General features: G+C 40.4%; 1 protein-coding gene across 12 annotated transcripts in view; it reads left to right on the top strand.

Annotated features, from left to right (window-relative positions):
- Positions 1-25,152, top strand: part of LOC101157197 (prominin-1-A) — a 101,387-nt gene that overhangs the window by 62,926 nt on the left and 13,309 nt on the right. For 7 of the 12 annotated variants that reach the window (XM_023959468.1, XM_020701719.2, XM_020701716.2 and 4 more), the window contains 13 exons: positions 12,802-12,922; positions 13,329-13,392; positions 13,666-13,755; positions 13,903-13,926; positions 15,649-15,878; positions 16,109-16,183; positions 16,411-16,474; positions 16,701-16,860; positions 18,662-18,814; positions 20,868-20,991; positions 21,637-21,740; positions 22,181-22,265; positions 23,922-24,068. In XM_023959468.1, coding sequence (XP_023815236.1) covers positions 12,802-12,922; positions 13,329-13,392; positions 13,666-13,755; positions 13,903-13,926; positions 15,649-15,878; positions 16,109-16,183; positions 16,411-16,474; positions 16,701-16,860; positions 18,662-18,814; positions 20,868-20,991; positions 21,637-21,740; positions 22,181-22,265; positions 23,922-24,068 — 1,441 coding nt within the window. The remainder of the gene's footprint in view (positions 1-12,801; positions 12,923-13,328; positions 13,393-13,665; positions 13,756-13,902; positions 13,927-15,648; positions 15,879-16,108; positions 16,184-16,410; positions 16,475-16,700; positions 16,861-18,661; positions 18,815-20,867; positions 20,992-21,636; positions 21,741-22,180; positions 22,266-23,921; positions 24,069-25,152) is intronic. The other 5 variants (XM_023959469.1, XM_023959472.1, XM_023959471.1 and 2 more) reach the window with 1 other exon arrangement.

Genomic DNA, 25,152 nt, shown 5'->3' with positions numbered 1-25,152 from the left:
ATTGTATCCCCATGTACAATGACAATAAACGATTCTGATTCTGATTATATCACTTAGACACAGATGGAGAACCATATCAACTGGATTGGTAACAGCAACAACCACCGACCAAGCCGGCAAGCCCTGGCAGAAAAGATCCCCACAAGAAACACTGCAGGCTGTTCCATAAAAAATATAGTTTTACCATTGCCTTGCAGATCACAGTTGAAGTGGTTTAGTTTTCCTAAAAAAATTCAGAATGATTGAAGTTACAGGTGAACTTTTAGACAACATTTGATCCAAAAAGGTCCGAAAACGTCTTTTTAGGCAAAACTGCAAACACCTATTTTTTTGCATAACTTATCTTTCAAATATCAGCACAAAAAAATTAAAAACGGTAGGGATCTGTGTTTGCTGCCTTCCATATTTTTTTCAGACTTAAAAGTGTAACAGATGATTTATAAAAAATCCTTTTTCATCCAAAAACCTGTGTTAAATCTGTCTAGACTTAGTATTAAAAACTCTCCAAGATGAATGTGCCTGACTCCACCTGCAGGTGGATCACAGACTTCCTGACGGACAGACAGCAGTATGTGAGGCTGGGGAAGCTCGTCTCAGATACTCGGACCACAAGCACCGGATCCCCCCAGGGCTGTGTCCTTTCACCCCTGTTACTGTCCCTGTACACAAACAGCTGCACAGCTGGTCACCTGTCTGTCAAACTCCTGAAGTTTGCTGACGACACCACACTCATCGGCCTCATCTTTGACGGAGATGAGTCGGCCTACAGGAGTGAAATAGCCAGGCTGGTGTCATAGTGCAGCGCTAACAACCTGGAGCTTAATGCTCTGAAGACAGTGGAGATGACAGTGGACTTCAGGAAGGCCCCAGCCCCCCTCCCCCCTGCCATCCTCTGTGACTCCCCGGTGACCTCTGTGGAGTCCTTCTGCTTCCTGGGAACCATCATCAGCCAGGACCTCAAGTGGGAGCAGAACATCAGCTCCATCACTAAGAAGGTCCAGCAGAGGATGTACTTCCTGAGGCAGCTGAAGAAGTTTCACCTCCCTGAAAAGATGCTGGTAGACTTTTACACCGCCATCATCGAATCCACCCTCACGTCCTCCATCACAGTCTGGTTCGCTGCGGCCACGGCCAGAGACAAGGCCAAGCTGCAACGCGTCATCCACTCAGCAGAGAAGGTGATCGGCTGCCACCTCCCGTCTCTCCAGGAGCTGCACATCTCCAGGACCTGGAGGCGGGCAGCCAGGATTGTAGCCAACCCCTCTCATCCAGGACATAATCTCTTTCGGCCCCTCCCTTCTGGCAAGAGGCTCCGGTCCATCAGGACCAGGACCTCGCGCCACAAGAACAGCTTCTTCCCCACTGCAGCCAGCCTGCTGAACAGAACCCCAACTCCCCCAGGTGACCCCCCCTCCCCCCCCCCGCCCACCAAAGGACTGTCGGTGCCACTTACAGGCCCCACCATCCCAGCCCATCTGTGCTCCCACTTTAATTCACCTTACTCTACTGTATATAGTGTGTTGTTGTTGTTAACTTAATTTTTAACTTATTCTTAATTGCACTATACACCAAGTCAAATTCCTCGTTTTGTAAAGTGCGCTCTACTGAACCTGGCAATAAAACTTTTTCTGATTTCTGATTCTATTAATCATTGTTTTTTATTCATTCAAAATGCAATTAAATCAATATTTTATCTTTTTTCTTTTCCTTTTTCTTTTTTTTTATCTCTTATATCCTTTTTTATAATCAATGTTTGAACTTCTTTTCCTTTCTATTGTCATGGTTTCAGTTTGCTGTCTTTTTTTTCGCTTTAGTTCTTGTTCTGTCTTGTTTGGTTCTGTTTCCTGTTTTATTTTGAAAGGTTTCCTGTCTTGTCATGTTTTTGAGTTTTACTTCCTTTGGTCCCCATCTGCCCTAATCGTGTTCACCTGTGTCTTGTCTGCCCTGTCTGTATATAAGTCTTGTCTCTGCCTTCCTCCTGTGCTGGTCCATTAACTTCTGCTCATGTTGATCACGTCTTCTTGTCTGGCGTCCATGTCCCTTGCCATGCCACAGTAAGTTTTTGTTTTTAGTTTTGTCATCCTGCTCTGCAGCGCTTTTTGTTAGTTAAATAAACCCACTTGCCCTGAACCCGTTTGCCTCCCGTCTCTGCGCCTGGGTCCTACCTGCTGTCGAGCCTCCCCCCCCACACGACATCTATACATCCAATGAAATTAAACTACAAATCAACAAACACAACTGATAACAAATGTCTCTAAAAAATGATGTGTATATTTGCAGAACCTTAAAAACACCAAACAAATAACAAATGCTTCCCAAATAAAGCACAAAAAATGGAAAACAAAATGTAAAACCCAAGTTAGAAATTGCAATTTGAAAAGATACTTTTTTTCAGCAGCTTTTCAAAATCAATCACCAATTCTACTCTTCTGTGGATGAAACAAAGAACTCCAGAACAATGAAGCCATTTCTCTAAGTCTCTCTCACCTTCAGTTTTAAACAAGGTCTGTGAAAATCCACCATACATTGGTCACATGAACTCAGAGACCTGCTAAAAGTGCACAATTGTAAAAGCTCTTTTATATAGACAACTGTTTGTTTGCTTAGAGCTGTAAATATAAAAAAAAATGCTTTTCTATCACCTAGACACAGATGGAGAACCATATCAACTGGATTAATAACAGGGTGGCATGTTTAGACAACATGAAGCTGTCCATCACATTTTTGACCTAAACATGTAAACACATCCTTGGCTCTGCGGTTAGGAAATGGTATTTGGGAATCTCTTTATACCAGGAGCCAGCCTGGCCATTGGAACATCGCCACAGTGCCCATCCAGACTGGGACAGCAACGGGGTCCACTTCAGAGCCGTGAGCTGCTGTGTTTAACTCCAGCTGTCCCAGCAAGGGAGACAACTGCAGCAACATCCACTGACCAAGCTGACAAGCCCTGGCAGAAAAGATCCCCACAAGAAAAACACTGGCTCAGGCAGGCTGGTCAAAAAAAATAGTTTTGCCATTGTCTTGCAGCTCGCAGATCAAGTGGTTTAGTTTTCCAGTAATGTCAGTCAAGAATGCAAGTTCAGATTCACAATGTTCATATTCACCATATTCAACAGACATCTCCTCCAATAGCACCTTAAAAATCCTGTGCTGTTTTGCTTTGCAGCTGAGGTTGTTTACGATTTTCAGAATAAGAGTCATTATATGTCCAGAGCCAATCACTTCTGCACATAAGGCCTGCTGGTGAATGACGCAGCAGTAATGCAGACATTTTGGAAAGTCTGGGTCAGCTTTACAGTGAGTGATGAAACCTGTTTGTCTATTGATCATAGCAGGAGTCCCATCTGCAGTCACTGCTACCAGCTTTTCTAATTGTACCTTTTTCTGCACAAAAACTCCTTCACCGTGTTATACATTTCAACTCCTCTTGTAGTTGTCTGTTAGGGCAGATGTGTCAGGAGTTCTTCTCTTGTGGAAACCAAAAGCTATGCTGTACTGTTGCCGTCCACAGACTCATTACACTGGACGTTAACCACCTGCACTTTGCAAGATCCCGGTCCAGCTAATTGGCCAAGTTATCAGACATAGCTGACACTCATCTAGACATTGTAGTGGAAATTGAATGAGTTCTATTGTTCTCATCCTTAGGGACAGTGATAGCAATTATCATCATTGCTTGAATTTTTTTCATGCTATATGCAAAAGTCTTTGTCCCTTAAGGCAACAGATTACAGCCCCCCCCCCCCCCCCCCCCCCCCCCCCCCCAGGCTGCTGTCGTATTAACAATAGCTTGGAGCTCCAGAATGGACAAGAAAAAACGACGAGAATGGCTCGAGCAGGGCGTTGCTCACGGGGCGGTCGCTCGTGCCATGCGGTCGCACGTGCTCGGGCCCGCTAAATGCTACTTGTAGCTTTAATTCATATTGTTATTTGTTGACAGACCATGTCATACCAACATAGAAAAAACCCACTGCAAACAGTAACACAAAGGGAAAAAAAGATAGGACAATATTCTGTACAACAGTACAGGCAGTGCAGTAGGAATTGGTGTGGTCTTCCTACACCTCTTGTCGTTCCTGTATGTTAGGCCACAAATTCTCATCCACATCACAGAGAATATCCTCTCTTGCAATGCAGCAAAATATGTTTGTCACATTTTGACAACTTGGTCAACCATTTTGCAGTTAATGACTTATACGATGAACTAATGACTAGGTGTTTTGAGGAGTAAGACTATTGCACAGTGAACTATATAATACATTTTGATCAACATGACATAAACAATTGATAATGTAGCAAAGAGCAGAGAATTGTACATAATCATTTGCATGGATGTACCAAAGCAATTGCAACTTGTTCAAAGAAGTGAGAAACTGCTTATATGATGTGCACAAGTGACATCATGATGTGAAGATTGAACAAATAGTTTTGGGAATTTCATTCTGATCTCAGAATTGTACTAAAGCGACTGAGAAAAACTGTAAGACTACAAAGTACTAATTAACAGACATTCATCCACAGGTAAGTCTACTGATTCCTTTAAAAGGTGTCCAGCAAACAGGTATACACCATAGAAAAAGTGATCCAAAATTGAAGAAAGATGGAAGTGCAACCATCATACAGAGACGTCCTGGCTGTCCATGGAAGCTGACCTCTCAACAGGAGCGTCTTTTGATGAGGGTTGAAGGGTTGAAGAGAATTGCCATGCAAGTTCACTGCATGCTAAAGCAGTAGAACGCCAAACTGGAGTGTTTCCTGTGACACACTGCACTTCTCTTGATATCTATATATCTATAGATATAGATATAGATAGATAGATAGATTCAGATAGACAGACAGACAGAGAGAGAGAGAGAGAGAGAGATAGATAGATAGATAGATAGATAGATAGATAGATAGATAGATAGATAGATAGATAGATAGATAGATAGATAGATAGATAGATAGATAGATAGATAGATAGATAGATAGATAGATAGATAGATAGATAGATAGATAGATAGATAGATAGATAGATAGATAGATAGATAGATAGATAGATAGATAGATAGATAGATAGATAGATAGATAGATAGATAGATAGATAGATAGATAGATAGATAGATTCATCATTCATTCATCTTCTAAACCAGTTTTTTTGTCAGGTGATACTAGTCTGTCACAGGGCCAAAAATCACACACCCATTCACTCTCACATTCACATCTAGGGACAATTTAGAGTAACCAATTAACCTATGAGGCATGTTTTTGGATGTTGGAAGGAAGCCGGCGTCCCCAGAGAAATCTCCTGCTACACGGGGAGAACATGCAAACTCCACACAGAAAGGTCCCTCGTTTGTGTTCTGTTGTGAATCGGGAGCAGATGAAAAAAGGCCATTTAAAAAAGCTTGTGGTGGTTGGGTACAAACTACAATCGGTAGCTACGCATCCACTTGCAGACAAGTAGATCCATTCATGTCTTCATTTTCCTCATCCTGCGCTGGCATCTGGCTCAAAACTGTACGGCTGGATAGGTTTAATATTACTCACCATTTTTGTTGCACCTTAGGTTGGAGTTGTGAAATGCTGCAAGCTAGCAGAACAGACAGTGTAAACAAAGGGATGATGCAAAGTGAGCCTTATTTCTGAGACAACAGTCCTGCGCACAACTAGGAGGTGAATTTCTACTGTCACTCTGCAGAAACTATGTCCTAGAAAATGACACAGCTTTTTTTACATTTTGGCTAAAAATGATGTAATAATAATGAAAAGAACACTGGGAACGCATTGACAATGGGTCGGAAGATGATTGGAGTGGAAATGTGCCCAGCTCTATTTCCTACATGGACGGGTGTTGTCATGGAGAATGAGTTTGTTTTAAGTCTTTATTCTTTATTGTGGGAAAAACTATGCATGCCTTTATTTCTTCTTTCTTAGATTACTGCAACACTCTTTTTCCCTGTTTTAAGAAGCGTTCCCTAAATCATCTTCAGCTCATCCAAGCCTCTGCAGCAAGGCTTTAAACAGGAACCAGTGAACGGACTCACATCCCTCCTCTGTTGTCTGCTTCACATTAGTTATCTATTCAATTTGGAATTGGTTTTAAAATAGTACTTTTAGTTTTACTAGCCCTGTACGGTCAAACCCCGACGTACATCTCTGAGCTTTTAACTCCAAACTCTTCGACCCGGTCTTCCAACATCTCATAAGCGTTCCAAAAACCTGCTTTAAGACTGAAGGAGATCTCTCCTTTCAAGCCGTTGCTCATCTTATTTGGAACTCCCTGCCATTGTCGCTGTGTCAGATTGACCCCGCTGAGTGTTTTAAATCCCAGGTCAAGATGTTTGTATTCAGGAGAGCTTTTAGTTGATTTTAGTCCTTCTTTTTTTATTATGTATGTTTTTACTTGTACGTTTACTTTTGTTGGACTTGACCACCTTTCTGTGTTTGGGTTTGATTTTATGCCGTCTTGTTGTTAATCACTTTGTGATTTGTTTCTGTGAAAATTGTTATAGAAAAAAAGTTATTCAATTCTATATTTTTCTATTCTAAAGTGGGTAACGGATCTTCAGGTCCATGAAGTTGTCCCAGTCGTTGTTGTTGAACCATAAAAGACAAGCTGTTCTTCTGTAATCCATGAGATCTGACCAGCTCTTCACTTTGTGACATTCAGGTCAGGCCAGCACCTGGCAGTAATACCCCACCCACACACACACAAACAGGCATATAATATTTGTATATTTCAATATAAAGAAGACTACAAACTTAACGTTTTTTCTCTGCTTTTAAAACTGTGGTTTTAAAATAAAGTTACAGAAGCTGTAGACTACACTAGTGTCTCTTCTAGGGATTGGACAACAGTGGTCCAGTTCCAGTAGTCTGAATGGAGAAGAGGGGGTTTGAAAGGTGACTGCACCAGCCTGGCAACTACAGTCAGACTGAATGCGGGTCATTGTTGCTGTTTGTAAAAGCTATGGAGCCACTCGAGCATGTAACACTCACTCCCCAGCCCCCAGAGTTAACCCACATTCTGGTGCACTGTACATAAGTGTTCTTCAACTGCACTGAATCTGCATCCTGAGGGAAGAGTCGTGTGTCATCAGGATTCTGGTCAAACATTACAGTATTTGAAAGCCTAAGTCCAGAGCTGTCAAACATAAATCAAAGGCACACACCCAAGAATTTGCCATGCAGTTTTGCCCTTACTAACCAAGCTGGGAGGGAGCAGAAGACCCAGAGGACCCTGGAGACCGGCACAGGGGGGCCCAGATTTGGGGCCCCTTCTGACTACATATATAGGCAGCAGCGTGAAGGGTCTCTCCCAAGGACCCACACTGGATTTAGCCCATTGTGACCCCTGGAAAACAAACCAGCCAACTGTGCCCTCCTGCCAGTTAAACAAATTACTATAAAATACCTTATACATGAAAGGGTAATTACATCCAGTTTTCCAAAGCCTGCTGTTATCAAACCAAAATGAAAAGGCCGAATCCAAACTCTTCCCCTACCCCTATGGCTTCTCTCTACCCCTACATTTTGCCCTCCAAGCAGAGAGTTATGTCTTCAAATACAGACGACACTACCCTACCCTACCCACTTAAGTCTTTATTCACATTTACACACAAATGTTTGTGCTACAGAGCACACCCATATGAAGAAATTTGTTTCTCTTTTGCAGCACAGCGCTACATGGATTACCTTACCGGCAGAGGAATGTCCATTTCTAAGTCCCTATGGTTTCCCCTTAGCCCTCCTGTTATGTTCATTTGTGAGGAACAGAGATGATGTTCCTGGGTCAATTTGACCCAGTGCATGTTTTATTAATTAAAAAATGTCTGAAACCCAGAAAATCCTAACAAGCAGTGTGAATATATCATCAATAACTCCATTACTAATTATTCTTTCAAAAATGTAGTGAAATTGTGTTCTTTACCTCTAACAGGAAGTGGTTAAATTATTAGATCATTCACTCATTTTTCTTAAAAATGCATATGTTCAAACTTTTTTCAAATTTCATACTACTATATTACTTTTAAAAGACTAACATATAAAATACAATAGTTTTACAAAACATTGAAATGTAATCTTGAATTTTTTTTTACATACATGCACTGTTAACCATAAAAAAAAAAAAACAACAGACAAGCAATTGCAATATGAAGTTGTGTGTGTGTCTGTACATATACACAGCACAAGAGTGACCAGTCATCACACTGTGCTTTGTGCAAATTCATTCATACTCGACTGGTGCACCTGGCTGTCCCCCCAACTCCATCTGAATGAAGCTTGTCTGCTGGACTTTATATATGTAGTTGTAGAGTAAGATAAATTAATTCCTCTTTATGAGTTCTGGTAAATCGCCTGTCCGTCCTGGGGGAGGATCCCTCCTTCATGTGGACACCCCTGAGGTTTCTTAGTTTTTTCCGGAATCCGTTTTTTTTATTAGGAGTTTTCGTACCGCGAAGAAGGGTCTAAGGGCAGGGATGCCAGTTTAGTTTAGTCAGTTTGTTAGTTCAGTTTAGTTTTTTCCTATTGAATTCTATGTATTCATGATCCTTTTTATTTTATGTTTCACTTTTTCAATTACCGATACGAAGCCCGTCGAGATGACTGTTGTTGTGAATTTGGGCTGTACAAATAAAATTGAATTGAATTGAATTAGATTGGATGAATTGACATAATCACATGAGTCAGTGCCATCTTAGTGGGCCCTGGCACTGTCTTTATTCTGTTTTCTGCAGACAGGTTTGTCTGACGCATATTTGGGGATGAAGACCAATGTATTTCACCATTCTTTGACATGACTGTCTTGCTTGGAGGAACAGGAATAACTATTCCCTCATCTGGTTCAAACTCAGAATCATTAGAATCAGAATTTAGCTCAAGATAGTCTTCTTCTGATCATGATCAGTGGTGACTACCAGAACCTCCTGGATTGTCATCGTTCTGCTTTGGTTGCTCATTTTGTAAATGTCTGCCTGAAAGAGTGTAATGTTGGAAGGATTCCCATGCAGAGAATCTTTTATATGTTTTGCCCCTCCCCTGTTGAGTGTCCACTGAATGTGGGTTGAGTTTTCCCGCTAGAACATAAATGGTTCCTATCAAAATTCATAACAACTATGCACCTGTGTGTGTGTATTTGTGTGTGTGTGATTGGGTTGAAATATGTCTCACAGCTGCAAATAAAGAAAAACTAATAATAATAAGAAATCCTTGTACCTCAAGTTTGACTGCCGGGTCAAATTGACCCGAACAGTATCCATGTGATATAAACATGCAGGGGGGGGGTTGCACATATTTGAGATGAACCATTTTCACAATATATGTTGATTACGCCAATTAAGGCAAGCAGAAGAAGTTTCATGCTGAAAAAATACTTTAAACTATTTTTCCTAGATGTTCAAACTTTAAAACGGGTCAATTTGACCCGGAACATAACAGGAGGGTTTTAAAAAAAAGTTCGGACACCATTACAGCTTCAAATGCCCCTACAAGTGGAGGGGTAGGAAGACGCCGTAGGGGAAGGGGAAGAAGTGGGATTTGGCCCAATAGTCAAAAATTTGAGAAAACTTCAAGGTTTTTTGTTTTTTTATTGAATAATATATACAGTAGTGATACAATGATACAAATGATAGATGATACAAAAAATAACTGGAGTTACAAAAAGGAATCCTGGAATGATCTTGAGGATAAATTGTTCATTACCAATTTAAATTCATTAAAGTCACCATCTTTTCAAGATGTGACAGCTGAACATGGTCACGTCATACTTTCTACGATAGAAAGAAAATATTCTTGAGAAAGTTCTTTTCAAATCTCCTGCAGAATTTTCCATAAATGTTTGGTCATTGAGGGTTTCTTTGACGTCACCCTTTGACGTCCAGTTCAGCCTGAACCAGCTTTGAGAGCAGCTCAGTGTTCAGGTCTGCAGTCTGTTCTGACCCCTCCATGTTTTCAGGTTTACCATCTTGTTCTTGTCTACTTCTGGTAGAGCTCGGTTTGATGTTCTGGGTCATGGCCTTGTTGTAAGATGATCCACTGACCAACATGATGCACACCACTCTGTAAATTCACTGACCCTGGATCCTACAGAGCAGCACAACATCATCAAAATTCCTTCTGCACGTTTGACATTTGATATCACACGTGGTAGATGTTTTTGACAACATTCAAAAGTTCTGTATGATGAAGAACAGATGCTATTTTTACATTTTAATTCCATTTAAAATATTAGTCATGCCTTTATTGCTACAGCACTTCGTGTTTTTTCCCAAATAAAAAGGTGTAGAAATAAAGGTGTATTATTTTGATATAATCAGAGTTTTACTAGTCTGCATTTCAAAATTACCAACATATTATCAACTCGCTGTTTAGAATAGGATCCTTTAGCTTCATTGAAACTTAAGTCTTTTTGTTGTTGTTGTTTTGTTTTGTTTCAAGTCTTCATATTTGCAGAAGGAGTTTTATGACATGTTATAGTTTGATTGTTTTCAGCTGAACAGACTGTTCCATAGTTGTGAAGCTCTGTGCAAAGCGCCTGGCTTTCTTTCAAAGAGTCTTTGTTTAACAGCAGATTCCAGAGAGCAGCAGAGGCAGAGCAGAGTGCAGCACAGGGAGGGAGGTGGGCAGGAAAAAGAAGGGTAACAGAGGGCAAAAGAGAGGAAGAGGAGGAGCACAAAGAGAAAAAATGATGTTGATTTACTTTAAAGGACAAACACCATGAGTCGTCAATGCAGAACTATTACAGGTTTATGAAATCAGACAAAATGACTTTGAGACTGATTTAGGAATTTCAATAGTTATTAGTGTCAAAAATAAAAATGATTAAAAAAAAGCACCTGAGTGCTTCCACATGTAGAACCAGATAAAGTTTGGACATCTGAGAAGATCTTAAAATGATGTTATAGATAGATAGATAGATAGATAGATAGATAGATAGATAGATAGATAGATAGATAGATAGATAGATAGATAGATAGATAGATAGATAGATAGATAGATAGATAGATAGATAGATAGATAGATAGATAGATAGATAGATAGATAGATAGATAGATAGATAGATAGACTTTAATAATGGTTATTATGGATATGTCCAACCCAAAGGAGGCCCCACAGGACTACATACAAACACACCATGCACCGCACACTCCTCAAAAAGTGTCTCACTCCACAGAGGATCAAACATTCTCATTGGGCCACATGTCTACAGCAGTAATTTGACAATCCAAAGTAGTACTTGTAATTTTCCTGAAATGAACTGAGTTTAACTGGTCTGTTTGTTTTTTGGTAATTCTTCTTTTTTGAACTTATGAAAGCGATGTTTTTGATTGAAACCAACAGACACTATTGACTTTGATTCTAGCAATGTCCTAAGTATGAATGCAGAAGGCGTAGATCATATTTATAAATGCTGCTCACAAGGCTGTGAGGAGCAGCTGCATAGCTCCATCATGACATGCACACACGCTGTCAAAGAAATCCAGATGCACAGAGAGGACGCATGCATTTTAAACAATGAGTCAACTCTGCATTGATCTAAACCTTCCCAGTGGCATCTGAGTCAGTTCTTTTGTTCTCCTTTTTCTGCAAGTCATATTACATCATCCACAAAGCTTCTTATCCTGCTGAAGCACTTCAGCCAAGGACATGTACTGTTACACAAGTTTCTGTAGAATCTGGTATTGAATGTTTCACCATCATGTCTCTGCAGTCAGTTTCAACATGCGTACAATAAATAGACACATGCACTCATTCAGATTTACAGCACCATGGTAGCTTTGAGGCATGAAGACAGAGAATTCAGTGGGGACGAAAGTGAGTCATGGAGACAGCTTAATATTATGGGCTGTCGTTCCCTTGATGTTTCTCAAGCTAATTATGCCTTGTAGTGAGCCACTCAGGTCTGTTTGAAGGGTGCAAGAGGCTCTCTCAGAACACTGTGCTTCACATTTAACTTGAATGTGTTTACACCAAGAAAAATCCGACGATTTGTTTTCAAAATGTACACAGCATTTAGAAGTTGTTGTTAATCATTTTAACACATTCAGTCAGGGGGTCGCTAGAGCGAATTAGCTTTCACTGAGTCACACATTTGGTTTGGCAGAGTTTTCTTCGCCGTATGTCCTTCCTGACACAAACCCTGTATTTTATTTGAGCTGGGGACCAGCACAGGGGGACCCAGGCCCGGGCCGCCTTGTGGCTACATAGTTAGGCAGTAGGCAGTAGCATGAAGGGTCTTGCCCCTGGTCATCCACGTGCCAGCCCTGCACCTAACAAACTGAGCCATGCAGCCTCTGGTTGAGTAGGAAGTAAAAGGGTTATAACTCCAGAATCTTCTGCCTGCAGGTGTTGTTTTGTAAAGAAATGTCTGGAACTATTCAGTTATTAACTTATCAAAAATGAAGCATGCAATCTGGAACGGAAATTGTTTTTAGGAAGAATAGCATCTCAGTACTATGTGATTTTAGCTGACATGTAGCAGGAAAAGACCTCCAAGCCCTCCAGTCCTCTAGCATGCAGTCTGAGGACCAGGCTAAGCAACATTAAAGGAGAAACATTTATCACCTGAGTTTCTATAATTACAGTACAGAGGTATAAAGCTGACCATAGCCAAGTTGTACAGGTGCTGTTTCTGCTATAATATCTTTTGAAGGAACTACTGCCCCCTATTGGTGATGGCATGTCCCCTCCTCCTCTGCAGAGAACCTTACTGCCTAGAAATGGCTAGAACATCTCCAGGGGTCTGTCTCAGCGACAGAAGGACCCAGCTGAAGGCTGGTGATCATTGTTTTGTTCATGTTTGTCTCCCGCTTACAGGATTGGGGTGTTGTGTTCATATGCTGCCAACCAGAACCTGAGCTCACAGGTGAAGAATATTCGACGGCTGGTCAACAGCAACATGAGAGACCTGCACACCTTTGCTAATGACACACCAATGGTAAGACTACCACACAGGAGAACAACTGCTTCATTTCAACTACAGATTGTCTCAAAAAAGCTTCTGAATTGACTACAGTGTCTTTTGGGCTGGTGAACTAAAGCATGAAAACATTCTGGTTTTGCTTAAATAGTGTGTTATTAGAATATTCAATCCAAACATATTTAGACTATCTGTATCTTCTTTTTCCTTTTTTGTGTAACATTTGGTATGTGGAAGGTTTGCATCTGTTATTGTGCAGTTTGTTCTTATCTGCTTTTGAAAAGTTGCTTGTGTTTTACGAGTTATTTACAGCTCTCCTTCCAACTCTTAAAGTTTTTTTTCATTTTACAGTTTCTCCATTTTTTTTGGCTTATATAAAGGAACACGTTCATTAGTAACTCCCTGTCCTGTCTCTTGCTTGCAGCAAATTGATTACCTAATATCTCAATATGCAACAGCCAAGAAGAAAGTCATCTATGACCTAAATAGTAAGTAGGCCTTCTTGTTGCCCCTGATTGTGAAATAAGAAATGATTAGTTGAGGTCTTACACCTCAGTGTGTATGAATGTAATCTATAGTCTTGTCTTCTTGTCATAATACATTTATTCTATTCATAGGACATTTAGTTTGTACTTTCATCTAAAAAAAACAAATTCTAATTTACTTTTTTTGTAGTTATGGATAAAGAAGAATATAATCAAAAGGAAAAAGATTCAGAACATTTTTTTAACTCTGTTAAAATGTTGCTGTGTTTTCAAAAGATATAGGTCCACTGCTGGGGGGCAGGATACAGACAGAGCTGCATAAGGAAGTCCATCCTGCCCTGGACCAAGTTCTTAATATGGCCGGAGGTACATCCACTCTAAAATGATTATTTTTCCCATCAATCTGTCAGAAACAGCAAAGTTCAATCTGTTGTGAGCAGAGAACAACTCAGCATAAATAGCCAAACACTAATATCTCTCATCCGCTCATATTTTATGCTTTTTTTCACAAAGTGAAAATCCAGAGAGCCATCAAAGGTAACAGTACTTCAGTGCTTGACCAAAGACCCACAATCCTCTGATCCCTGACCTTGTGAACTTTGTTATTTGCTCCAGTTGTTTTCTTCCTCAAGCACTGGAACTACCAAGCCCCAGGTCATGCCTTTGAAACAACAGGCTAAAACTGCACTATGCAATGTCTTACTTTCTAGGTATGGACTTAAATGAAATTGCATTATGACTAAGTAACATCAGTTTTACATTAGGTCTCCAGAACAGGACTCACCTTGATGTGGTGCAAGGTGCAAGAGGTCATTTTCAGAGCGGGATGTGATAGATCTGCTCATTCGTATGCTGGTTTTCTTTTTACTCTCGAATGTAGCATACCGGTATACGCATATGATGCACCTTGACAGATGAATTTGGATTTTTCAAAACAAAGATTTGTGATTGTTTTTCTATCCACATTTAGCCTAGTGCAGTTTTAAGGCAAATGTGTTTTAAATCTTTCCAAACACCTGTAAACCAGCATGAACGTGTGTGTGTGTGTGTTCATATGTATATATATATATATATATATTAAAAAAACGCCCCTCTCACCCTCCGCGGGTGGTTTCTCCTCCAAGCTGGGGTCCTCTACCAGAGGCCTGGGAGCTTGAGGGTCCTGCAGTGTCTTAGCTGTTCCTAGCACTGCGCTTTTCTGGACTGAGAGGTCTGAGGTCTTTCCAGGTATCTGTTGTAGCCACTCCTCCAGCTTGGGGGTTACTGCCCCAAGTGCTCCAATTACCACAGGCACCACTGTCACCTTCACTTTCCAGGCTTTCTCCAGTTCTTCTCTGAGTCCCTGGTATTTCTCCAGTTTCTCATGTTCCTTCTTCCTGATGTTCCCATCACTTGGTACTGCCAAATCCACCACAACGGCTTTCCTCTGTTCTTTATCCACCAATACAATGTCTGGTTGGTTCGCCATTACCATCCTATCAGTCTGGATCTGGAAGTCCCACAGGATCTTTGCCCTCTCATTCTCTATCACCTTTGGAGGTGTTTCCCATTTTGACCTTGGGGTTTCCAGTTCATATTCTGCACACATGTTCCTGTATATTATTCCAGCCACTTGATTGTGGCGCTCCATGTATTTCTCGAGCCGACTGAAATCCCAGTGTCTTACTGTAGATCCTGGTGGTGTGGATCAGGGAGTCAATGTCACAACCTGAGTCACCATAGCTAGTCCTGTTGAGTAGTTTTCAAGGTTTTGATGTTGACCAAGTTTTAAAAATTTGAATAAGTACCATAAGACAATGAAAGTATAAGACAATTAATTATTTAATTCCGGCAAAGTATTGGCTGATGAACCTGTTTTCTATACGTACAGTGTATATTTTGGGAACTGGTCAACTCTTGCAACAGTAATGAATGTGAAGCAACAAAAAGTTAACGGGTAAACAGGGGTTGGTTATGTATTAATTGACAACAATTTAAAAACCTTTTTTGCATTAAAAACTCTGCTTTACTTGGCTGCTGGAGCCTATCCTGCATACTAATCAGTAAAGGTAGGGTACACCCTAGACAGATTGCCAGTCCATTGTAGGGCCATTTAAATCTAACACATTTTTACATTTTTGGTTAATAACTGGTACCACCAACTGTTAAAATGTTTTCTTTGACAGTGAAAAAGCTGCAAATGAAGTTCTTGTGTCATGTTATATTTTTCTGTGTGACATGTCCAGCTCTTTTGTCTGATCTCCACCTCTGTCATTCCAGCCATGCGAGAAACCAAGGAGGCCCTGGAGAATGTCAGCGTGTCCCTTGTTGTCCTCCAAGAGGGAACTGGGAAACTCAGCTCTGACCTGAGCCAGGTCCGCAGCAGCATCAACAGAACCCTCAGTGACCCAGACTGCTATGATGAAGAGTCAGACGCCACCACAGTCCAGCTCTGCCACAGCATCCGCCAGTCACTGCCACAACTGCAGATTGGTGCAAATTTCACACGGGTAAAAACTGACTGCAACATTCTACACCTGATAACGAGCAGCAAGCTGCCCAGAGAGGAGCTTTCAGTCTCTTTCCTAGAGAAAGGGATTTGCATTTTTATTCCTACTCCCTGTGACAACCGTTTTATTGACTTCTGAAAAAATCTTTTTAATGAGATTTACTTTTATGTGACCTGACAAATTTCTGAAAAACAACGGGGGAATGCAGAAATGTACTGTGTGTTTTTCAGCTGCCCAACGTAAACTCTCAGCTTGAAAGAATAAATGGAGTGGTGAAAACAGACCTCAGTGCTGTTGTCCAGAGGGTGAGTCCTGAAGTCCCTCAGCTGAGCTCTCTTCTAAAACTTTTTACTTTTATAAATATATAAATGTCATATGTCACAATAAATAGTGACATGAAATCAAAAACCTTTTGCTTTTGTAATGAAACATTTATAAAAAATTGCAAATATGTATTTATTTAATTGTGATTAATCAAATATTTTTCCTCTCTATGTATTACTTCAGACTCAAACTGTTTTTGTTTTCTTAGGGCTTCTCCTCTTTGAACGACACCCCAGACATGGTGATGGAACAGACGCGAAGTGTTGTCGACAGTAAGTTTTGATTCTTAACAGCAAACAGGAACCTGTGTCCTCATTAAGGAGGACAGGCAGGCTTTTGCAGTGTCTTGTAAAACTGTCTAGACATTCATTTTTTGGTCTTCATTTGTTATATAAAAAAATATGACCCTAATTCCTAATGTTGAGTCATTTAATCTTTCCTTTGTCTTCACTCTGACCATTCTTTAAAAAAACAGTAATGACCTGTTTTGTCTGTCAGGTGTGCAAAGTTTGATGGATGGGATTGGCAACAACATCAGCACCTTCTCCAAAGTATTTCCTGTTCAGAGTTTCCTCTCCAACTACACCATCTTCATCAGCCATGCACACGCCAAGATCGAGGACTGCTACCCAGAAATTGACAAAATTGACTTCTACAGGTATTCTGATGTGTGGATCCAAAATATTTGAAGAATTTTACTTTGAAAAAATATTTTTAGTATTTGGTCTTTACATTTCAACGCTGAAACAAAGGAGGGCCCAAGATGTCCATCAAAATTACGTTAGTGGTCTTTCCCTTTTGTTTTACATCTGTATTTCAGTGATTGGGAAAACAGAAGAGACTTTTCTTCTTGGCTGTCCTTTGACAGGAAAGCATTGAGGCTCAGGATGAGAAACCACCAAAACAGCAAACAAAACTACCTGTGATGCTATTGAGAGGCCAACTTTCTTAAAAAAAAAGAGAAAATACAAACAGGCCATCTTGAGTGCCTTAAGTCACAGAGCTCTTGGGGAACTTTGGTACATTGCATGGAGGACACAAGATGCTACTTTAACATTTGACAGTGTATTTGTCTATGTCTGAGTGTTCACACAAGGGTTGATTTGTAACGAGTCAGGCAGTGTGGAAAAAGTCATGGTTCAGCAAAAAACTTGAGTACTGAAAATGGACAAATTCTTCTGGACTAAAATGAAACTTCAGCAGCTTATAGGCATAAGGGCATAAGTACAGACTTGAAAATAAGACAAACTGCTCAGAAACAGTGATGAATGGATGGTAAATGGCGTATACCTATATAACACTTTTTCTACCTACAAGGCCCAAAGCGCTTTACAGTCCATTCACTCAGTCACACACACACTGGCGGCTCCGCTGCTGAACACTGGTGCCAACCTCCCACCAGAGGCAAGGTGGGGTTCAGTGTCTTGCCCAAGAACACTTTGACTCATGGGCGTGCAAGGCGGGAATTGAACCTGCAATATTACGATCATGGGTTAACCGCCCTGACACTGCACCACGGCCTCCCCTAGATGATGATGGATGGATGAATGGATGGATGGGTGGATGGACATTTTTAAATGAGTTCTAAAATAACAGAAAGCTCTCTGAAATTACTACATTTCTATTTAATGGTGTGCTTCAGAAATAAAGTTAAACTTGGTGGGAGTCAGAAGTCGATGTGTTCATGTGTGCACGGGTTCATGTGTACATGTGTGCATGTGTTCATGCTTTCATGTGTTCACGGGTTCATTTGTTCATGTGTGCATGTGTTCATGTGTTAATGTTTGCATGTGTTTATGTGTGCATGTGTTCATGTGTGCATGTGTTAATGTGTTCATGTGTTCATGTGTGCACAGGTTCATGTGTTTATGTTTGCATGTGTTCATGTGTGCATGTGTTCATGTGTGCATGTGTTCATGTGTTCATATGTTCATGTGTGCATGTGTTCATGTGTTAATGTTTGCATGTGTTCATGTGTGCATGTGTGCACGTGTGCATGTGTTCATGTGTTAATGTTTGCGTGTGTTTATGTGTGCATGTGTTAATGTTTGCATGTGTTCATGTGTGCATGTGTGCATGTGTGCATGTGTTCATGTGTTCATGTGTGCATGTGTGCACGTGTGCATGTGTTCATGTGTTAATGTTTGCATGTGTTCATGTGTGCATGTGTGCATGTGTTCATGTGTTAATGTTTGCATGCGTTCATGTGTTCATGTGTTCATGTGTGCATCGGTTCATTTGTGCATGTGTTCATGTGTTAATGTTTGCGTGTGTTTATGTGTGCATGTGTTCATGTGTGCATGTGTTCATGTGTTCATGTGTTCATGTGTGCATCGGTTCATTTGTGCATGTGTTCATGTATTAATGTTTGCGTGTGTTTATGTGTGCATGTGTTCATGTGTGCATGTGTTCATGTGTTCATGTGTGCATGTGTTCATGTGTTCATGTGTGCACCACAGGTGGATAGGCTGCATTGCCCTGTGCTGCATGGTGGTTTTGGTGTTGGCCTTCAACTACCTGGGACTCCTGTGTGGCACCCTGGGATACGACAAACACGCCTCGCCAACAACACGAGGATGCATCTCCAACACAGGAGGAACTATGCTTATGGCGTAAGTTTAGCATACAGTCCATTTAATGCGTTATGAACAGGATGTTTTTACCCCTGCTTTTCCTGACATTGAAAATCCAAGAATCCACAGAATTTCTGCTTCTATGTATTCTTTAATAGAATGTGAAATAACATACAGTATATTTAATTTAAACATTTGAAATGAAAGAAAACACATACCAGAACAAACTGTAAATTGCCATTTTGGGCAGAATTAACGGAAACTTAAACATTTGTGTCATTTATTCACCCAGCACAAATAACAACCATACATTCTGAATACAATCAGACAAAATACTATTTCACTTTGAATATCCTGATTTTGTTTCGGTTTATTTGAGCTTTTACAAGGTATGAAACTAAAGTGTACCAAACAAATTCTGCTCCTCCATCTTTAAATGCACTTTTTCTGTAAATGTCTGTAGTGTTTTCACAAACATCCCTGTTTGGCTAAATGTTTCTCTTTCACCTTAAACCAGGGGTGTCAAACTCATTTTGGTTCGGGGGCCACATTCAACCCGTCTGATCTCAAGTGGGCCGGACCAGTAGCTTAAAGGCAAAATAACCAGCTTTGTTTTTGTTTTTTTACTCAATTAGAAAACATGCCTCAACCAACATGGTAGCCTAATCATTTCTTATTACACATCCATTCACAGAGGCCAATGGATCTTAAATAAAATTAATTTCACTTTAAAAAATATTGGTTTATTCAATTTTATACAGCCTGAATATTTTAAATCTGACACTGAAGTGATCCTGATAATAAATTCAAGAGGGGCTACAGAAAAAATGAAACATCTTCCTAAAATGTAAACATCCATATGATGACAAAATTACACAAAATTAAACTTGCAAACATTTGTGAACATAAGAGTTTGGAGTTAACCTCCTTTCTCTCCTGAAACTTTACAAGACCGTCAATATCAGGATTCAAATCTTGCGCAGAAACACATTTACTGTCATTCAAGTGTGCAAAACACAATGAAATGTCCATTATTATTATCAGTCATTATTATTAGAATCTTTTCCTGGTTTCTACCTGCCTTCTTCCTGACCTTTGATGGAAACGCCATCAGTGACCAAAATTACTTCATGTGACCAGTTCACTTCAACATCGTCCAGCACAGTAACTAGAGAGCCGACTATGTCATCAGTTGTTCTTGTGTTCAATAGTGAAATTACAATAAATGACTGGATTCCTCCATATGGCTGCCCATGTTTCCTCAGAGATGTTGGATCTGATCGTAATTCCTGACAGACTCATGTTTAAGGTCGACTGCTTTTTGGGAACAAGACTACTGCAGCCTTCAGCATTTTTCAATAAGTTCACCATCAGAAAATGGATTGGATGTTTGCTCCAACTTGTCTGCAATAAGGTAGCTAGCTGTCACTGCTCCATCACTGACGTCACGGCTGCAGTAAATCCAGATGGTTATTTATCGGTCCAGCTAATAGTTGCTAAATCTTTTTTTTTTAAACTGCAAATGGTGAAACTTTTCTTTGTGGAGAGTCTCATAGTGGTGCTGAATGTTATATTCTTGGAGAACCTGTTGATGACATACCAAGCATGCAGGTTTGCATTCAGCTCTGTGAACAAATTAAAATGCTTTCCATTTTCCTGGAAAGCTCAGGACTTCACTTCAACCTTTTTTTCTTTTTGACAACATTTTGGTCATTAGGGAGTCACTACTGACCATCCTTCAGTGGTGAGGCTCACAGGGAACCAAACTACTGCCTACCCAGACGCAGAACTCTTAGGTTTCGTTTTTGGCACATGCAGAGTTATGTTGTTTCACCTGTTAAGCTTTTCCTTTGCTCCCCCTAGTGGCGTAATTGCGCATTTCGGTCATTTCTTTAAAAAATCATAACTCGCCACAGGAATGGACTAGAAACTTGCTTTCTTTTTTAAACATTCTTGCGATTTTTACTCTTCATATGTGGGCCGGACTAAACGACCTGGCGGGCCGGATACGGCCCGCGGGCCGTATGTTTGACACCCCTGCCTTAAACTGTTTTGTGTTGTGTTCTGATGTTCATCTTTGCTTTCTCTGCAGAGGCGTTGGGTTTAGTTTCATCTTCTCCTGGGTGCTGATGGGAGTGGTCACAGTCCTGTTCTTGGCTGGAGGAAACATGGAGAAACTCGTCTGTGAGCCGTTCCACAACAAAGAGCTCTTCAAGGCAAATATTTGGTCCAAACTTTTAGGTGCTTTCTGCTACCAAGCACACTGAAAGAAGACTGGCGAAAAGTCTTTCAGTTTGTCATTTTAAAAATAACGCGCCAGGTCTGATGTTTATAACACTCTATGGCCTAGATAGTTGAAGTATTTGTTTCAGACATTTATTTAGGAAAGAATAGACAGACGTGAAGACAGCAATAGTCTCCATTTCAAAGTTGAGTTTTTGTTGTGCTGCATTAGTGCTGAGCTTAAGTCCAGCTTGAAAAAGCTGAGTTTCATTGAAATCAGCAGAGCTGAAGCCAAAAATGGAGTCTTTGCAAAGATCCTGTGTGTATCTGCATCTGAATTCTACTTCTTCTTTGTTTTGACAAATTCACAAAACACCTAACATAATTTACCAAAAATGAAACAAGTCTTTGACATGGTCACTGTCTTTATACACCCTTAGTCTAGATGAGTTAGATTATTTATAAAAATGTGTTCTTATCACTGTAACTGTCAGTCTTCTGGTTTCATTTGAACCAATGTATTGTCTCTCCTCTGTGAAGAATTACTAAGATATTTGCATGAAAATGTACCTTCACTGTGTTTCATTTTGTTGTGACTGAGCCAAACTCAAACTCTTTTGTGTGTCTGTGTTGCTCAGGTTGTGGACACGCCGTATCTAATCAACCCAGAGTGGAAGAACTTCATCCCTGGTTACATGTACAACGACTCGGAGCTGGAGCTGACGGTGGAAAGCTTGTACAGGCAAAGACTCTTGTCCTTCAGCCCGGGTCCTGTGTCCTGTTTGGCCCCTTAGGAAGCTGGGAGACGTCTGATTTCAGTGTCGTTGATATGCATCATCACATTCCAAAAGATGACTTTGAGCAGGAACACATGTATTTAGTATGAAATTCAATATTTCACTCCCAGAGATGAGGATGGAGATGATTATTTCTTCCAAATTGAAGTTATTTCTGACAGCATTGGTGTTTCTTCTCTGCAGCTACTTCATGCAGACTCTGCAGTCTATGTTAGTGCCTGAACACCACTGTGAAAGTTTGATCATTGAATCATCAGCTGACACCGCAGCAGAGGATCTGTTAGACACGCATTTCCACTCTGTTCACAAGGTGGCAGCAAAGACTTTCACAAAACCAAGGCTGACTTCTGTCTCTCTCCTCCTGTTTGTGTGTTGGTTTTCTTAGCACTTGTAAACAGAATAGAGGCATCTATTCTGCCATGCGTCTGGACAAAATCTTCAACATGTCGTCTTTCCTGAACACGACTCTGGTCAGTAACTGCAACATTCACTACATTCTATACTGCTCAAGTCTTATTGCATCTTTTTTTGCTGGGATATCTGTCTGATATGAATACTGTAACATTTAACAGCCATGTTTAAAAAAAAACAACATATATTGACAGCATATAACACTCAAAGTTTACCATGAAAACAATTTCATCATATTATTTTTCTGTCTACAAACAATAACATAAAGTAAATGGCAGAAAAAGTTCAGAGGCTGTTTCTATTTCTGTTCCTTTTTAGCTTGTTGATAAATGTTAATAAACAGCATTTTAAGCACAAAATGAAACTAAAAGAAAAATAGTTCAAAGTTTATAATGCAGCTTATTGGAAAACTTCAGTTGTGTCTTCAAAACTTTTTTATTAGGGTTATACATCTGACAGATTAATTTTACTGCATGATTTGGTTTCATTGTTTTATATTTTATTGCCTTACTGGATAAATGGAAACACATTCCCATCTTTTCTGTTTATCTTGTCTTTTATTTTTTATTCTTGCATACATTTAACAGTTATAAATTTTATGATCAACAGTATTCTTGCTTTACAAAAAACTAATAGATGATGAGCCTAACAACTAGAAATCCACTACACTGATCCATCAGGATGCCTCACTTCAGGGCAGACGCAGCTTCTCCACCACCTTGAACTGATCTCTGACTGTCACAGTCTGCACTTTCCCTTCCAGCTGGCCAGACAGCCTTGATTCACTGTCAACAGCTGCTGGTCGCCCTCTCATCATTTATCGGTATTAATGACTGCTAATGGGACAAAAATTCTCAAAGTCAAAAGCTTGAGGCGTACAGGAGTGATAGTGTTGTCTCAAAGTTTGGTAGATCAGAGAAGGCGATGAAAAAAGCGGCGCCAACAACAGACGCTGTTATGGAGCAGAAGCGGCATCACCATAACCTCTGTCAGCCCATGTCAATCATGACCTGGAAGCCGGTGGGCTCAGAGCCCCACCCCCACTAAAAACTGGGCCCAGCACCGAAAGAGAGAAGTCACAATTGAAAGTGGAGGGAGAGAAACAAAAAACAGAAGAGAAAAATGCTAAACAGCAGATGTTACAAATAAACATATTTTTTCCTTTGGTAACAATATTGGGTTTGTATGTATATATTTTTTAAAGTTGATTTCCCCCCCAATTTATGATGTCCATATTTCAAATATTTAATTTACTCTAAACTGATCCTGATTGGACCCCATATCCAGGTCATAAAACATGTAAATGAATCATTATAATCTATCTTTTAATTGCAGATTTTATTCATTTCATTAACCTCAGAAAGGTTTGTAAGCATTTTACAGATTTAATTTTTGTTTGCTTTATGATAATCAGAAATATTCCAGGATTACAGCAAGATTAAAAATGCTGGTAAAACAGGAGATCAAACGGCAGCATTAGCCTGATAACAGAGGAGCAGGAACACTATGACAGCTTTTCTACAGGGATGATTTCATGGTTTTCGGCTGGACAGTGTGCAGCAGCGTAACTATAACCACCAGCCTGGTCAAATCATCAAGTGGTTAACTGCAATGAGATCATTACTATAGAAATTTAGATTGTTGGGGTTTGTTTAGGATTGAAGTTGGTCATTGCCTTTGCTCACGAGACTAATAGATACTGATTGTGTTTTCAGTTCACTAAGGATGTGGTGGACAAGCTGGAAGGGGTTAAGATTGACTTGAGAGGGATAATCCTGTTGGAGGCAGATGGGAAGCAGAACCTCAGGGATTTCTCTGAAGTTGGGCTATCAGAGATCAACTATGCCGACTACCTGGAAGAGGTGACGCTTTCACATGGATGCAAACACACTCCAGCATGTGTCACTGCCCAAACACACTATACATGACACTGAAACCTGAAATGTTACTCTGGGGGATCGTGTAGCTGAGCAAAAACAATGAAGTGCAGAATTACAGGCATGTTCCAGCAAACTGAAAAACAAAGAGCAATCAAAGGACCCTCACAGTGTTTATTTTTGAAAATGGATACCATTCACTTACAGAGTGCTGGAGGTTACTTCCAAACTGCAATAATTGACTGATTACATGCTATTGTTCAAAATAGCAGCTGGATGGCTCTGTTGGCTGCGTGTAGGACTGGCACATGGGAAACCAGGGTTTGTTTCACAGGGGGCGCCATGAGCGGAAGTCAGTGTGGATCGTAGGGTAAGACCCTTCACGCCACTGCCTAACTATGTAGCAACATGGGGGCCCAAGTCTGGGTCGCCCTGTGCCGGTCCCCAGCCCGGGTAAACTACAGGGTTGTGTCAGGAAGGAGATCCGGCATAAAAACCTCTGCCAAACCAAATGTGTGGATCGACCCCCTGAAGGGAGTCAAATGGTGCCAAAAGGTGCACACACTTGCTATTATTTGAAACAAATCCTGTTCTTTGCAGTATTACTTTCTCAGAGTAAAGTGCAGGACATGACTCGGGTATTGAGGTATTAAGTTTCTTTCTGTGTAACACCTGCAGCAGTAAAACATAATAGAAAGATTATGACGAGAGGCAAATTAGTGTGACTAATAATATTGTTTATGTTTTGTAAAAGCATTAATACCACATCAGGAACTTCAGCTTCAGACACTTTAGTCCCTAACTGGGAAAATATAGTCAGTCAACTTAGAAAGAAAAACAGAAATCAAATGGAGAACCATAGGCTATAAAGTAGGGTCAAATCACAAAAACAAGGCAAACACATATTGACCTTGTGAAAGGTAAAGAACTAGACCCAGTTAAACCCTACCAAAATATTCTTTTCCAGTAATGTAAGTCAAAATAAAGTAGTCCCCCTGGGACTATTAGGTGCCCCTCCATGTTCTGGTCCCAAATCATGGAACATGCAGTGGGTTGGGTCTAGAAAGCA

This window comes from Oryzias latipes, chromosome 10 (assembly GCF_002234675.1).
Source record: "Oryzias latipes chromosome 10, ASM223467v1".
Taxonomy (NCBI): domain Eukaryota; kingdom Metazoa; phylum Chordata; class Actinopteri; order Beloniformes; family Adrianichthyidae; genus Oryzias; species Oryzias latipes.
Note: the sequence above shows the minus strand (reverse complement) of the source record. Positions and strands in the feature narration are given on the sequence as shown.